At 29.7% G+C, this 15,528-nt stretch overlaps 1 protein-coding gene across 1 annotated transcript; it reads left to right on the forward strand.

The window, feature by feature from the left end:
- The first annotated feature begins 11,052 nt into the window (after positions 1–11,052).
- LOC120069471 (receptor like protein 29-like) lies at positions 11,053–13,045 on the forward strand. Its single transcript, XM_039021243.1, has one exon. The coding sequence runs from the start codon at positions 11,298–11,300 to the stop codon at positions 12,735–12,737; it is 1,440 nt and encodes a 479-aa protein (XP_038877171.1). The 5' UTR covers positions 11,053–11,297; the 3' UTR covers positions 12,738–13,045.
- The last annotated feature ends 2,483 nt before the right edge of the window (positions 13,046–15,528 follow it).

Here is a 15,528-nt window from a genome sequence, read left to right on the forward strand (position 1 = left end):
GATAATGACATATTTGATCCACCCCAAATGACAAATTTGGATGTAGCGGACTTTTTTGAATCTCCCGAAGAGAAGATTTGCATAGTTGATGGAACATCAAGTGTTTCTTTTGACTTTGAGAATATTTAGACTTATTGTTGTTGTTTTTCTTTTTTCTATCTTCATGTTTTTTTTTAGTAACTTTTGTAGATTTAAGCGTGGTTTTTCTTGTTGTAATTATTTTCTTTTAATAAAGAAACATGGATCATTTTCATATGTTGGGTGATTAAAAAATGAGCAAACAAGATCTATGTCTAACAGACTATGCAACTACACACACAATACTTACAAATAAAAAAATACTTTTCAAAATTGACAATGCTGAAAGCAAAGGTATATACAATATCAGGTTTTGCAAACTTGATCGAAAGTTTTGAAAAAAAAATATTATTTTGCATAGAGGAACAAAATTTACAATTGACAATGCATTGTTCTCTAGTCAATTAAAGAGAATTCTTCTAAGTTTTAAAGATATACGTTGCAATAGTTATCATATTGAGAGTGATAGTAAGAATAATGTGGAATACCTATATATTATCTTTACTATCTAAAATGAAAAATATAAATTGGAAAAGTTGCCTACTTTATTTTCTGGATTGTATTATACTCATATATGTGTAATTGAAACATATGTAACAATAAACCTGAAGTTCATGAATCCATATATATTTGCTATTTGACATGATATATTGGGTCATCCAGGGTCTATAATAATGAGAAGAATTATTGAGAATTCAAGTGGACACCCATTGAAGAGCCAGAAGATTATTCAATTTAATGAATTATCATTTGATGCGTACTCTTAAAGCAAATTAATAATTAGACCATCACTAGCTAAAGTGGCAACTGAATCACCTGCATTTTTTAAAATGAATTCATGGTGATATATGTAGACCTATTAACCTACCTAGTGGACTATTTAGATATTTTATGGTATTAATAGATGCATCCAGTAGATGGTCACACATGTGCTTATTATCAAGTTGAAACTTGCATTTGCAAGATTACTTGCTCAATTAATTAAGTTAAGAGCACAATTTACTGATTATACAATTAAGACCATTTGTCTTGATAATATTGGTGAATTCACATCCCAAGTTTTTGATAATTATTGTATGTCAATTGGATAAGTGTTGAACATCTTGTAGCTGATGTTCATACACAAAATGGTTTAGCAGAATCATTTATAAAATGTTTGCAATTAATTGTAAGACCATTACTTATGAGAGTTAAGCTTCCTTCATTTGTATGGAGGCATGCTATTTTGCATTTCGTATCACTTGTACGCATTAGGCCAGTAGCATATCATAAGTACTCACTATCACAATTAGCTTATGGTCATGAGCCAAATATTTTCCATATGAGAATTTTTGGATATGTAGTACATATTCCAATTGCTCCACCACAACACACTAAGATGAGTCCTCAAAGGAGGTTAGGAATATATGTTGGATATGATTCCCCATCAATTATTAAATATCTTGAACCTCTTGACGGATGATATATTTATTGCACGATTTACTGATTGTCATTTTAATGAGACAAATTTTCTAACATTAAGGAGAGGAATTAAGAAATTGGAAAAAGAAATTACATGGAATGCATCGTTATTATCTCATTTAAATTCCCAGATCGATGTGAACTTGAAGTTCAAAAAATAATTCACTTGCAAAATATAGCAAATCAATTACCAGATGCATTTATAGATGTAAAGAAAGTAACTAAGTCACATATACCAGCTGTAAATGTTCTATAAAAAAAATTGATATCCCAACACAAGAAGTTATCACTAATGAGTTTGGAACACACCAAAAGCATGGTAGACCAGTAGTTCCAAAGATAAAAATCCTTGAAGACGAAAAATAATTAATAGTCTAAAAGACTTGGCTGAGGATGTAAATACCATGAAAAAATCATTGACATGACTAGTGAGGAAGGTGAAATACCTAAAGATAATAATGAGATTTCAATAAACTATGTCATGATAGGAAAAAGATAGAATCGAACTAATGTAGTTATTGACAACATTTTTGTGTATAATGTTGCTCTTAATATTATATCTAAAAATAAGGATCCTGAACCAAAATCTATTGAAGAATGTCAACATAGAAAAGATTGGCTTCAGTAGAAAGAAGCAATCGAGGCAGAATTAAACTCACTTTAAAAAAGACAGGTTTTTGGACTAGTAGTTCGAACACCAGAAGGTGTCAAACCTGTGGGATACAAATAGGTATTTGTAAGGAAAAAAATGAAAATAATGAGGTCACAAGATATAAAGTAATACTAATTGCAGAAGGTTTTTCACAAATACTTGGTATTTATTATGAGAACACATATTCTCCAGTGGTGGATGCAATTATACTAAGATATTTAATTAGCCTGATTGTGTATAAAAGTATGGATATGAATCTTATGGATGGATATGAATCTTATGGATGTAGTCACAACATATTTATATGGATCTTTTGATAATGATATTTATATTAGAATCCCAGAAGAATTTAAGGTACCTGAAACATATACATCAAATTCCCGGGAATTGTATTCAATAAAGTTTCAGAGATCACTATATGGATTGAAACAATCAGGATGGCCGTCTTACAATCGTATGAGTAGATATTATTGAAAGAAGAATATCAAAATAATTAATAATGTCCGTGTGTTTTTTATACAAGAAATCACAAACAGGATTTGCAATTATAAGATTGTATATGTTGATCGATTGAATATAAATGTTAAAACTCCTTGAAGAGTTTTCAAAGACATAGAATATCTGAAGAAATAATTATTGAGATGAAAGTATCAGAAAAACAAAATTTTGTCTTGGTTTGCCAAAATTAAGCATTGGCAGATGGCATATTTTTTCAATTCAGTCAAAATTATACAGGAAAAAAATGTTATATGACAAAGCACATTCCAGTTAATATCTAGGAAATTTTGTTCAATGGATATAAAAAAAGATATATTTCAACTTCGAGATGATAATGAAGAACTTCTTGATCCTGAAGTACCATATCTTTGTGCAATTGGTGCACTTATGTATCCTGCTAATAACACAAGACTAGATATTACATTTTCAGTAAATTTATTAGCTAGATATAGTTCTTCTCCTACAAAAAGATATTAGAACAAAATTAAGCATATACTCCGTTATCTCAGATATGATTTTGTTTTATTCAAATAAATCAAATTTTGACATAGTTGGTTATGCAGATTCTGGATATTTATCTGATCTACCCAAAGCTAGATCTCAAACAGGTTATCTATTCACATGTGGAGGAACTGCTATATCATGGCGATCGGTGAACCAGACCATAACGACCACTTCCTCAAATCATGTTGAAATTCTTGCAATTCCCGAGGCTGGTCAAGAATGTGTATGGCTAAGATCAATGATTCAACACATTCGTGAAACATGTGACTTGTCTTCTAATAAAAATCTTCCAACATTATTATACGAAGATAACACGGCTTGGATAGCCCAAATCAAAGGAAGATATATTAAAGAAGATAGAATAAAGCACATTTCACTGAAGCTTTTCTATATTCATGATTTTGAAGAAAATAACGACATCACTATATAACAAATTTGTTTGAAGGATAACTTGCCATACTCATTTACAAGACATTACCAACCGTAACTTTTGAAAAATTGGTGCACAACATTGGAATGCAGTGACTCAGAGATCTTAAGTGATATTTTCATGAGGGGAGTAAATATGTTGTATTCTTTTAGGAGTATATATTATATGAAATATGTACTATTTTTCATTCATTAGAGTTTTTTTTCCATTTGGTTTTTCCTAGTAAGATTTTAATGAGGAATATTTCATATATATATGGGCATCTAAGGGGGAGTATTATAAATGTTATAATAGTATATAGATGTCATTATTTAGTGTCCTAAAAGTCATGTGTCAATCTTCATGTTGTCCATGTGTCTTGTAGTTATTCATGTTTGGTGTCCAAGTATGATCACATCCTACTTGGCATTTTACTTATAAATAGTGATATTTGATAGATCTTAAAATCATACACATTGGTGGGTTAATCCACCTCAAAATTCTACTTAAAATTTCATACTACCCAATTTTTATAGTTTTAGTTATTTTATAATTTTAGTTTATTATTATATCATATCATATTTATTTATTTATTATATTTAAATATATACCATTATATTATATTTTCTCCATATCCGTTGTGCTCCGTTGTGCTCCTCAATTTTACAACGGACTCATTTTTCTTTTTAATAAACCTTTTGTTTAAGAATAGCAACACAAATGAAAACAAAACAAAATATAAAGATAAAATTATAGGCAATACTCATAGGATATAATTCGATCTAGAGTGCCTAGGTATGATGCCAAATTATGAAAATCCTAACGAATTGAAATTAAAAACTCTTTGGGATTAGAACCCCTAATTTCTCAATCACTAAAACCCTCAATCAACTCGATTTCAACTTAAGAATTGGGTTAGACATGGATTGCCTTAAGATAAAATATCTTTGAAACAAACGAACAAGTTCCTTGCCCCCAAATTCAAACACTCCACAAACGGGTTTATCAAATCCCACTTGAATATTCTTGGCATGCAACTCAACATATGAATTGCAAAAAACTCAAGAAGCTCTTTGGCTAAACTTGAAAAAAGAAGCTCAAAGACTAAACTCAATTCATCATAAAACTTCTTAAATAATAGCAAGGCTTAAATAACCTCTAATAAATACCCTTATGCATCATAGTAAAAGGAAAATTGTCTCTTTTTAATGTCTTAGAAAGGATAAAATTAGAAAATATTAAATATACTAATAATTTTAAATAAATATAAATAATATTCAATGTCTAGGGTTAATATCATTTACCGAATTTGATATTCACTTTGGTGCTGAGGATGACACCACATCACGTTTTCAACAAGCTGAGTGGAAGCAAATCCACATTATGGTATAATGTTATGGAGGATGAGATGAAATCTATGACTTGTATCAAATTTGGAATCTTTCAAATTGCCTCTAGGTTCAAAGGCCATTGTGTTTTAATGGATTTTTAAAACCAAAAAGAAATTCTATAGACAATGTTGAAAGATATAAAAAGCAAGACTTGTAGTCAAAGGTTTTCACTCAACAAGAAGGAGTTGATTATCATGAAACCTTATCTCCAATTTCGAAGAAGGACTCATTTAGGATAATCATAGTCATTAGTTGTCCATTTGATTTAGAGCTATATCAAATAGATGTGAAAAATAGCCCTTTGAAAGAGATTTAGAGGAAAGAGGTATACATGAAACGACTTGAAGGTTTCATTCAAATAAGAATAGTGGCTTGGTATGTAAGCCTTAAAAGGTCTAATATAGGATTAAAGCAAGCCCCCGCCAATGGAATTTAAAATTTCATGATGTCAATACCTCATTTGGTTTTGAAGAAAACATTATGAATCAATGTATATACCATAAGGTAAGTGGGAGCAAAATCATTTTCTTAGTTCTATATGTAGATGACATCTTGCTTGCTTCAAGTGATTTGAGTTTGCTCTATGAAGTGAACCAGTTTCTCTTAAAAAAATTTTAATATGAAAGATATGTGTGAGGCTTCTTATGTTATTGGCATATTTTTTTAATTAAAAAAAACAGAGTTCAAAGGCTATTAAGACGGTCTAAAAAACCTATATCAATCAAATTCTTGAAAGATTTCGTTTGAAAAATTGTTCATAGCTCCTATAATTAAAGGTGAAAAATTTTAGTTTGAGTCAATGCCCAATGAGTGATCTTGAAAGTTAACAAATGAAAAACATTTCTTATATTTTTGTAGTAGGAAGCTTGATGCATATTCATGTCTATACTAGACCTGATATAGCATTTGTAGTAGGAATGTTGGGAAGATATCAAAGTAACCCATGCATGGATCATTGGAGAGCTGCAAAGAAAGTGTTGCAACGAAAGATTACATGCTTACTTACAGATATTCTGATCATTTTGAACTTTTTAGATATTCAGACTCAGACATTCCTGGATGTTCTGATAGCAAAAATCGACATCAAGATATGTCTTTTTACTAACTGGAGAAGTTATTTTTTGGAGAAGTGCAAAACAAATAATAATAGGTACTTTAATTACAAAGGCTGAGTTTATCTTCTGTTATGAAGCAACATCATCACTGGCTATTTGGATTAGGAGCTTTATTTCTAGACTTGGAATAGTGGATTCTATTTCCAAGACATTAAAAATATATCGAGAAAATTTCGCTACTAATAACGAAAGTGAAAGTCAAAATAAGAACATTGACATTAAGTATGTAACTGTTAGAGAGCGTGTTAAGTCTAATGAGGTATTCGTCGAACATATAGATAAAGGGATCAAACCCCAATGCAGAAGCAATTGATCATCTGTGATTTTAGTATGTGTTTTGAATTTACAGGAAAAGTAGAGAACTTTAAACATAAATTAATTATAAGCATGCTTTACAAGGAAAAAAAACATACCTTTGAAGACCATCTTCAATGTTTTCCTTTGCACGAATTCTTTGAAGACTTTTTTTAAGAATTCTTTCTCTGCAATTTCACGAACAACCATGAATAGGGATACCACCACTTGGAAACCTTACTATTCTTAGACAAGAATCGAGATGGTGGGATCTCTATTTGAAAGGGAGAGATTTTTTAGAGAGAGCTTCTATGAGAATGTAGAGATTCCAAGAAGAGTATTTTCTTCTTTCTCATTCTCTAGAATATAAAAGAGAGAATTAATTGGAGGAGAAGTTATAACTCCCCTCCATTAATTCATTAGATAACTCCTCATGGGAATTATCTTATTTAACTTATTTATTTAATTTATGTTAATCGAATTTAATATATAACTAAATAAATAACAATAATAATTTATTAAATTTAGTTAATCATTAAGTTAAATACTACATATTTAACTAAAACTATATTTGAATCAAATATAACTATCTCTCATAACTTATAGTTTTAATATGAATCTCATTCATATTAATTTTTAATTTATAGTTTTATATAAATCCTATTCATATAATATCTCTCTCCTATAATAAAGTATAACTTTGAATCTTATTCAAATTAACTTTATATTATAATGTATTCATATACATTATATTAATTATATTTTATATAAATAATTTTCTTTTTTAATTTGAATAATTCAAATTAATTTAAAATTATATGATTTTTATAGAACTAGTAAGGGGATTTAATGGACCTGTAGATTGGAAGTTCCAATGATACGATTCTCTTTAATTAAATTAATCAATATTCATCAATTGCAGGTCACTTTACTAAAGACCCACAACTGTACTCTTCGTACGTCCACAGATATAACTAATCAACAGTAGGTCGACCATTCACGAATTACTTGTAATTACAGTTGGGTCAAATTATTGTTTTACCCTTGTAATTACGTCTAACTCCTTAAGTCCAACTAATCTTCTAATAAACAAGTTGTTTATGATCCTACCATAAACAAAACCCTCTCGGGCAAGTGAGAGGGAGGGATCTTATTGTTCAAGACCCGAAGTCAACACTTAAGGGAGCAATTCGTATACTTACCCTAAAGACGAGAATGAGTGAATTTCATCTTATGTAGCTATGTCCCCAGCTCCTTACTTGGATAAATTCCCTATATGGTAGGCATCTTGAGTCGACGAATCTGGCCACTCTCACCATACAAATCAAAGGATCGTCCTCATATACAGAAGTTCGTAACTCACTAAGGAAAGGTCATCCTATGAAATGTTAATCTCTCCAGTCAACAATGTTATAAAGAGAGATTAATTATTTCGCAGTTCAATATTATACAAACTCTTTGTATAGGATACCCACTTGTGTGTCTTCACATGAACGATTAGGATCAAATCATTTTGTAATATTTTACAATTTTTGCAATAATTACAAAGTGGGTTGTATCCGTAGTGTCACCAGGATAAGACATTTAACCTTATCCATATACTAAAGATCATTTAAATTATTACTTAAACATGATTCACATGTATTTCAACCACATATATGTTTAAGTTACATAAAATAACCCTAGATATTTTTTTAATGGATAATTACATATATAAAATAATCAATCATTATTTCAAATAACATATTAACTACGAGGCTTTAGGATATACATCCAACAATAGACACTAGGTCAATGATTATTGATCCATTGACAAAGGGCTGAACACCCAAGTTGTATAAGGAACATGTAGATCATATGGGACTCAGTTCTATATAATTGAGATGCTCATTTTATTGCAGTATTTTGTTAAAATTCCAGTATCATATTTGTCTTCTCATATTTGTTTGTATACATAAAGTTTGGAGAATGATAGTAAAGTAAATAAATAAAGTAAAACCTTCAATGGACATTAAAAGTTCATTCATAAAGTAATACTTAGCTACATATAGTGTACTCTTTCCAAGTAGGTTGATTACATGGTAATACATGAAGGTAATTCTTGACATATAAGAGAATTTAGCGCCATGATTCTTTTGTTCAATTATTTGTTTTGAGTATAAAGTTGTTTTGGAGATTTTGTTATGTTTAGTGAGCCAAGTGGAGAATGTAAGTTGCTTAGTTTATTTTTTAATCTACCTCTTATCTTTAGTAATCCTTATCTAAAAAGATCTCTCTCGTTCATGAGTGGTTACATGTTACATATTTGTTTTAGTCTAAATAATTATATTCAAATCTTATTCTTCTTGATGGAAGAAAAATATCGGAGTATTCTTTTGTTAAAATCTCTAGCTTAATAAAAGAAGTTTGTTTTTTCATCAAGATACGGATTAAAGCTTTGGATAGACTAATGACAATGTGATCTATTCTTAATTTATTTTCGAAATTGATTGCTATGGTTGAAGGTATGTAATTTTTCATTTTTATCTAACATTTTTTACATTTATATCAAAATATGCAAATGCCCTATTTATGACATTTGTGTGGGAATATGACATGATCTAATTAAAAGATTTAGTTATTTTTGTAATTAATTTTTTTTATGACTTTTTCTTAATTTATAACTTAGAATGGAATGCAATACGCTTTAGAATTATGATAATTTTGTAAATAAATAAACAACCAACTTTTAAAAGAAAATACAACTATAAATATACAATTCTTGATATAAAATAATTTACCTTCTTCAATCAAAATATTTATTTATTATTATTTTTTTTATAAAGGTTAGTTATAATATCTAATAAACTAAAATACAACTACCACATGACACGTGCTAAATACCAGTATTTTAAAAATGAAAGAAAAAACCTTTCAAATCCTGCCATAGAATTTATTAACAAAATTCAAAACTTTTAAATTTCAGAAAGTGAGAAATAAATAGGATAAATCAATGGAATATTCGAGTATTATATATAGAGAGACAATTGACAAATAATTCATCCAAATTTCACTGTACATGGGTTCTTTATTTAACAAACATAAATATCCTTTAATACAAATATAAAAAATATAGAATAAATAATTAAGTAGAGAACATATTTGAATTTAAGAAATTAATTTTTGGATAAGATAGTACATAATACTCTTCCCTATATTTCTCATTATTATTTATATGTCTACTCACTAATTTATATCTACACACATTTTATCTTACAATATGCTTTTATCTATTAACATTCTTGATAAATATATTCACTCTCTCACAACTCTCATTTTTATATATACTTTCTTTCCCAAATTTCTCTTTTAAGCATACACATTCTTTTTCAAAATTTTCTCAATACATTTTAAGATACTTTTAAACAATTCAAGGTCGTTTTGTTTAAGATTTTATAAATGCATGTGTCAATTTTCATAAAGAAAACTCTTCAACCAAACCACCACTAATATTATATAAATAATCTCTCAAGTATGACATTTTCTTGCTAGAATAGTTGCTAACAAGAGCATAAATCAACTAGTTAATGCATATATCTTCGATCAAATGTTAAAGATTCAAATCTATCTCTCCTCCCATTTATTGTTAAACTATATAAAAAATAATAATTCTAGATTTTATTAACATGAGCATACCTCAACATTAACTTATATATTTCTTTCTTAGCAATTAGAGATTTAAATCTCACTCCAAGAGTTGTTGAACTTTTTTTTTTAAGAAAAACTATTGATTAAAAGATTTAATAGTGATCAAGGCCCAACAAATTTAGTTTTAGAACATTTTCTAATGAATAAGTTATATATAAAAAAAAAAAAAGGTACATTGTCGATATGAATTCCAAACTATTGTTTTCTTTCAACGATATTTTGATTCATTCTAAGTTATATTCATTTTTTTACGACGACTTTAAGCACACATAAAAAAAAAATTTAATATCTAAAAAAAGAGATCAAAAGAAAAGTTTTTTAAATCACAATTGTGATTCGATAACGGTATAAACTATACAAAAAGATGGATGCACCCAATTATTTTAATAGTATTTTTCAAACTTTTTTAACCATGTTTTAAGACTTTGCCTTAACATTTGAAATGAATTCCATTGTCAAGGCCTAGAATTTCATAAAAGTTGGACAATTATTTTCTCTTAAAATATGGTAGTTATAGGGGTTAGTGAGGACCTTTCCAAGCAAATTCGATGTTCATATAATTATTTTTCATTGTAATTATAATTAGTTTCTTTTTTTTCCCTTGAAAAGGGGAAAATCAACCCAAACCAATAAAATTTAGAACAATATCCTGGGGGGCAAATAAGAAGCTTGCTCAACTACATATTCTTCCAAGCAAGAAGAAGAATCACCTACAAAAGCACATACAAACTTTTCATGACTAGTCAACATCCGAGTGAGACAATTGGCAACACCGTTATACCTGTTTTACTTCACCCTCTCTTTAGAACCAAATTAAGCCTCAATCTCCTCAAAAAAGAAATAAAGATTCCGATAACGAATTACAAACCCGATTAATCAAGTCGATAAATTTTTCCGATTCCGAATCTTTATGAATTATAATTAGTTTCTAAGAAATTAAAAAAGCAAAAAGACTATCTTTCCTCTAAAAAACACATAGTTTTCCAAAGAGAGCTAGAGAGAGAGAGAGATTGGAGGTCTGTTCTGTTTTTTGCTGCTGCCTAGGCATCATTGTTCTGTCTGCTTCAAACAGGTTCTGAAGATGTAGCCCAAGTCCCATCATTTTACACAGCTTCTCCATTTTTTTTTATATAAAAACACCCCATTTTCCCCGAATATTTCCTCTATTAGTAACTCTTTTCTCTTCTTTCCTTTCACTTCACTTTCCCATGCTGACATTTTCCTTCCACAAACACCTTTCCTTTTCCTCACTGACACAGCTTCTTCCTCTTCCTTTCCCCACAAATACCCAACTCCCCATTCCACTTCTAATTTCATCTTCCATGGCTTCCCTCTCTGTTTTCCTTTTTGCATTTTTCCTCCTTTCTTCAAACACCTTTGCAACTCAAGAAATGGACGAGAAAGAGCTTTTGGGGCTATTTCAAGTTATGGGTTCTCTCTTAGATGACCCTTATTGGTCTCAAGCTCACCCTTTGCCATGTTCAGACACTCCATGGCCTGGTGTTAAATGTGAAATTGGTCAATCCCCTCCTTTCTTTCAAGTCACTAAGATTCATATTGGCCCTGATATTCTAGACCCACCTTGCAAAATATCTGCTAATTTATCCCATTCCTTACTTAACCTCCCTTACTTGAAATCACTTTCAATCTTCAACTGTTTTACATCTTCATCAGTTGCTCTGTTTCCTGCTCTGTTTGATTCATTGTCTTATTTGGAGCATGTGGCTCTTCAATCCAATCCATCTCTTTCTGGGGAAATCCCTTCAAATTTGGGAAATGCAGCAAGTTTAAGAGTTCTAAGTCTCTCTCAGAACAATCTAAATGGGGAGATTCCAAAATCCATTGGTGGGTTGGTGTGTTTGGAACAGCTTGATCTTAGTTACAACAAGTTAAGTGGTGAAGTTCCTCAATCCATTGGTGGGTTGAAAAGTTTGAGCATTTTGGACCTCAGTTGGAATGCACTTGAAGGTGAGTTACCTTCTTCTTTAGGACAATTGCAACTCCTCCAAAAGATTGATTTGGGCTCAAATCAACTTAAGGGGAAGATACCCTTAAATTTAGGGATGTTGAAGAAGTTAGTCTTGCTTGACTTGAGCCACAACTTCATAAATGGGCCAATCCCTCAATCATTTGGAGGGTTAAAGAATTTGGAGTATTTGATATTAGATCACAATCCTTTGAATTCTGTGGTGCCATTGTTTATTGGAAGCCTTGAGAAGCTGACATCAATAAGCCTATCAGAATGTGGAATTGAAGGTCCAATTCCCACTTCACTCTCTTCTTTGAAAACCCTCACTGCTCTGTCTTTAGCCAACAACAATCTAAGTGGGGGAATTCCAAAAGAATTGGGGAAACTCCCAAACTTGGATCTGTTAAACTTGAGCCACAATCAATTAAGTGGAGAGCTTTCTTTTTCAAATGGGTTTGTGAAAAAACTTGGGAAAAGATTGGATTTAAGAGGGAATTATGGGCTGTGTTCAAGAGAAAGGATTGAGAAGAGGAATAATATCTCAGTTCATTCTGATGAAACACCATATTGTTTGAATAGTAGCAGTGGAGAAAGAAATGAGAGTGAAGAAAATTGTAAGAACATACAACCAGCTTGGAACCAATGGGAACATAACAGCTCTACAAGTACTACTAGTTAGGACAAAAATCTCTTGCTTGCTTTTTGTGCTTTTGTTGTTGAAGCTGTTTTGTGTTCTTGTTTGTTGTAGGTTAAACTGAAAACTACTTTCTTATTACTTAGTCTTGTTTCTGTAATATGTGTTCTGATGATTCACTTGAAAAGCTGTTGGTTAGTTGGTTGGTGTGTCTGAAACTGAGCTCATTTATTCCATCAGTCATTTCTATATGGTTAAAGTAAGACAAAGTTGATGCAGAGTTTGGCTTGACATGACATGAAGTTAAATTAATGATCTCCATGCAAACATAAGGTCATTTTTTAAACAAAATTTGTGGGGGCATCTGATAGGAGAAAGGATGGAACTGGAAGGCCAGGTCTTTTCTGTTAGGCAGCTGCCTGTCCATTGTCAGAGAAGAGAGACTGAAGCATGACAAAATTGTTAAATTATAGATAATATGATAAAATTTGCTATAGGGGTATGGTTTGTACCCATTTTTGAAATTGAACTTTGAGATAGTCTTGCATCTAACCAAATAAAAGAAAATTATTCATTTGTGCAATATCTCTCAAATCTTTAGATAGGGGAAAAGGCTCTTCACAATTTAGGCTTGTTTGCCTCATTCTTGAGAGGGAGTAACAGTTCAAAACTTGATGACTTCTATCTATTTAAATTCTAAACTAATAATTGTATCAATTTAAACCTTAAAAATTTATAAGTGTATCAATTTACAACCTCTATAACGTTTCATTTGGAAAAATCTCATATGAAATTTGTATTTATATATCAATTAAATTTGTATACTTTCATAAATTAATCAATTTAGACTCTCGGTCATAATTTCCTTCGAGAATTGTTCATTTTGTAAAACTAACATTTGAAGAAAGTCTAAGATGTTTAATAATTAATGCATGAATGATTTTTAAAAGTAATCGTAATGAAGAGTTTAAACTGATTGATTTATGAAAATTTAGAAGTTTAATTGACTTGATTATAAATTTTACATGATATTGATCGATAAAATCTGAAAGAAGATATATATTAATACATTTATTAAAATTTAAGATTATAATTGATATAATTATTAGTCCAATATTAACTCAAAAAAGCTCTTTCCAAAATGAAGAAAGACCAGTTAAGATTTTAATTGATATCAATTGATATTTGTGTGTGTATATATATATTTTGATTTGATGGTTGTTAAAATAATCTTATATGATATGTCTAAAATCACATCAACTTTCACTCACATTTTCTTTTTGAATTATCACTTTCTTACATAGGGAAAAGTGTAAAGATTCTATTATTGCACAGAAGAAGGGGGATGCCATTATGTACTGGATTCTTCGTGAGATGGAGAATTGTAAAATCTTGACTCTTAAAATGGGGATGCCATATATTTATTTCCGAGTGACCAAACTTTCTTCTCTAAGGTGATAGGTGGATAATAAGGGCCGAGTCTTTATCGATCAATGTCAATTAGGTTGGGAGTGCAACCAAAACCTAAAAATAAATCCATCTAATAATTTGGTTTGGTTTTTCGATATACGATTGAAACATTAGTTTGTATTTAGAGAAAATAAAAAATTATTGGTTCTGTTCAGCTTTTTATTGAAAAATAACCCAAACTCAACCGAACTAGTGTTATATATACACCCTTAAATTTGGATGTGAACAATATATTATTTAATATCTAATTATGTTGGATGAATAAAGTTATTTCTTTGACTTTTAGTATTTTCATTAAGATGCTGTATGTATGTTAGTTATTTAAAAAATGTCCATGTTGAAAATAACAAGATATTAAGGGGGCATTTGGTTTCCGAGAGTTGAGTCGAGCTAAGTTGGTAATGTTGAATTTAGTTGGTAATTATTATCTGTGTTTGGAGTTGAGTTAAGATGAGTTGAGTCAGAAAATCGGTATTTGATATGCAAAGTTGAGTTGAGGTATTAAAGTTTTTCTAAACAAAAATTGATTATGTATTGAAATTTTTCCCTCTTTCCTATTTTTTTTTTTTTAATTTCCAATTATACACATATTTTCTTGATATTTTTAACATAAAAAAATACTTAATTTTCTTTTCGTTCTTAAAACATAACAAATTCGTACAAATTAAACATATACGGAACATAAATCTTAAATTTTAATTTTTAACACTCAATTATTGTAATATTTTTCTCTACTCTCCACCCTCAATTTTTAACCCTCTAATAAAATTCATTTTCCAAATTGTACCTCAATTTTTAACCCTCTAAGAAAATTCATTTTCCAAAATTTGAATTTTTCAAATTCCTTTTTATTTTTATTTTTTTGAAAATATCATAAATATTTTAAATTTTCGTATCCAACTATTGATCCACAATCCATCTTCTTCTTTCTCACACCTCCCATAATTGTTTCTCTCTCTTCAACCACCGAACAAATCCTTAAAATCCAATCCATTTTCTTCATCCTTAATGAGTGTTCTCTACTTTCTCTCATTGGTGATTGGATCCATAATCTTATTCTTTTAGCCCATTTGAACCAACTCTTTCTTTGGTCAGCCATTGATTCACTATCATGGATTGTAAACATCTAACAAAACAATGTTAAAAAAAACTAGGATCAAAGATTAGTTATACAATAGAAAAACAAAAGTAGAAGGGATTCAATTTTAAGTAAACAAAAGTAGAAGGGATTCAATTTTAAGTAAGTGAAAGATTAGTTACACAAACTTCAGAAAAAAATGCAAAACACCAATCATATTCTAATAGAGAAAACTCCAAATCAATTAAAATTCTGTAATCTAAAGCTTCGAAAAGTATCATATATACA

This window comes from Benincasa hispida, unplaced genomic scaffold (assembly GCF_009727055.1).
Source record: "Benincasa hispida cultivar B227 unplaced genomic scaffold, ASM972705v1 Contig405, whole genome shotgun sequence".
NCBI classification, from domain to species: domain Eukaryota; kingdom Viridiplantae; phylum Streptophyta; class Magnoliopsida; order Cucurbitales; family Cucurbitaceae; genus Benincasa; species Benincasa hispida.

What these genes read in the sequence shown, in the direction of transcription:
- LOC120069471 (XM_039021243.1), top strand. Translation starts at nt 11,298, where the DNA reads ATGCTGACATTTTCCTTCCACAAACACCTTTCCTTTTCCTCACTGACA.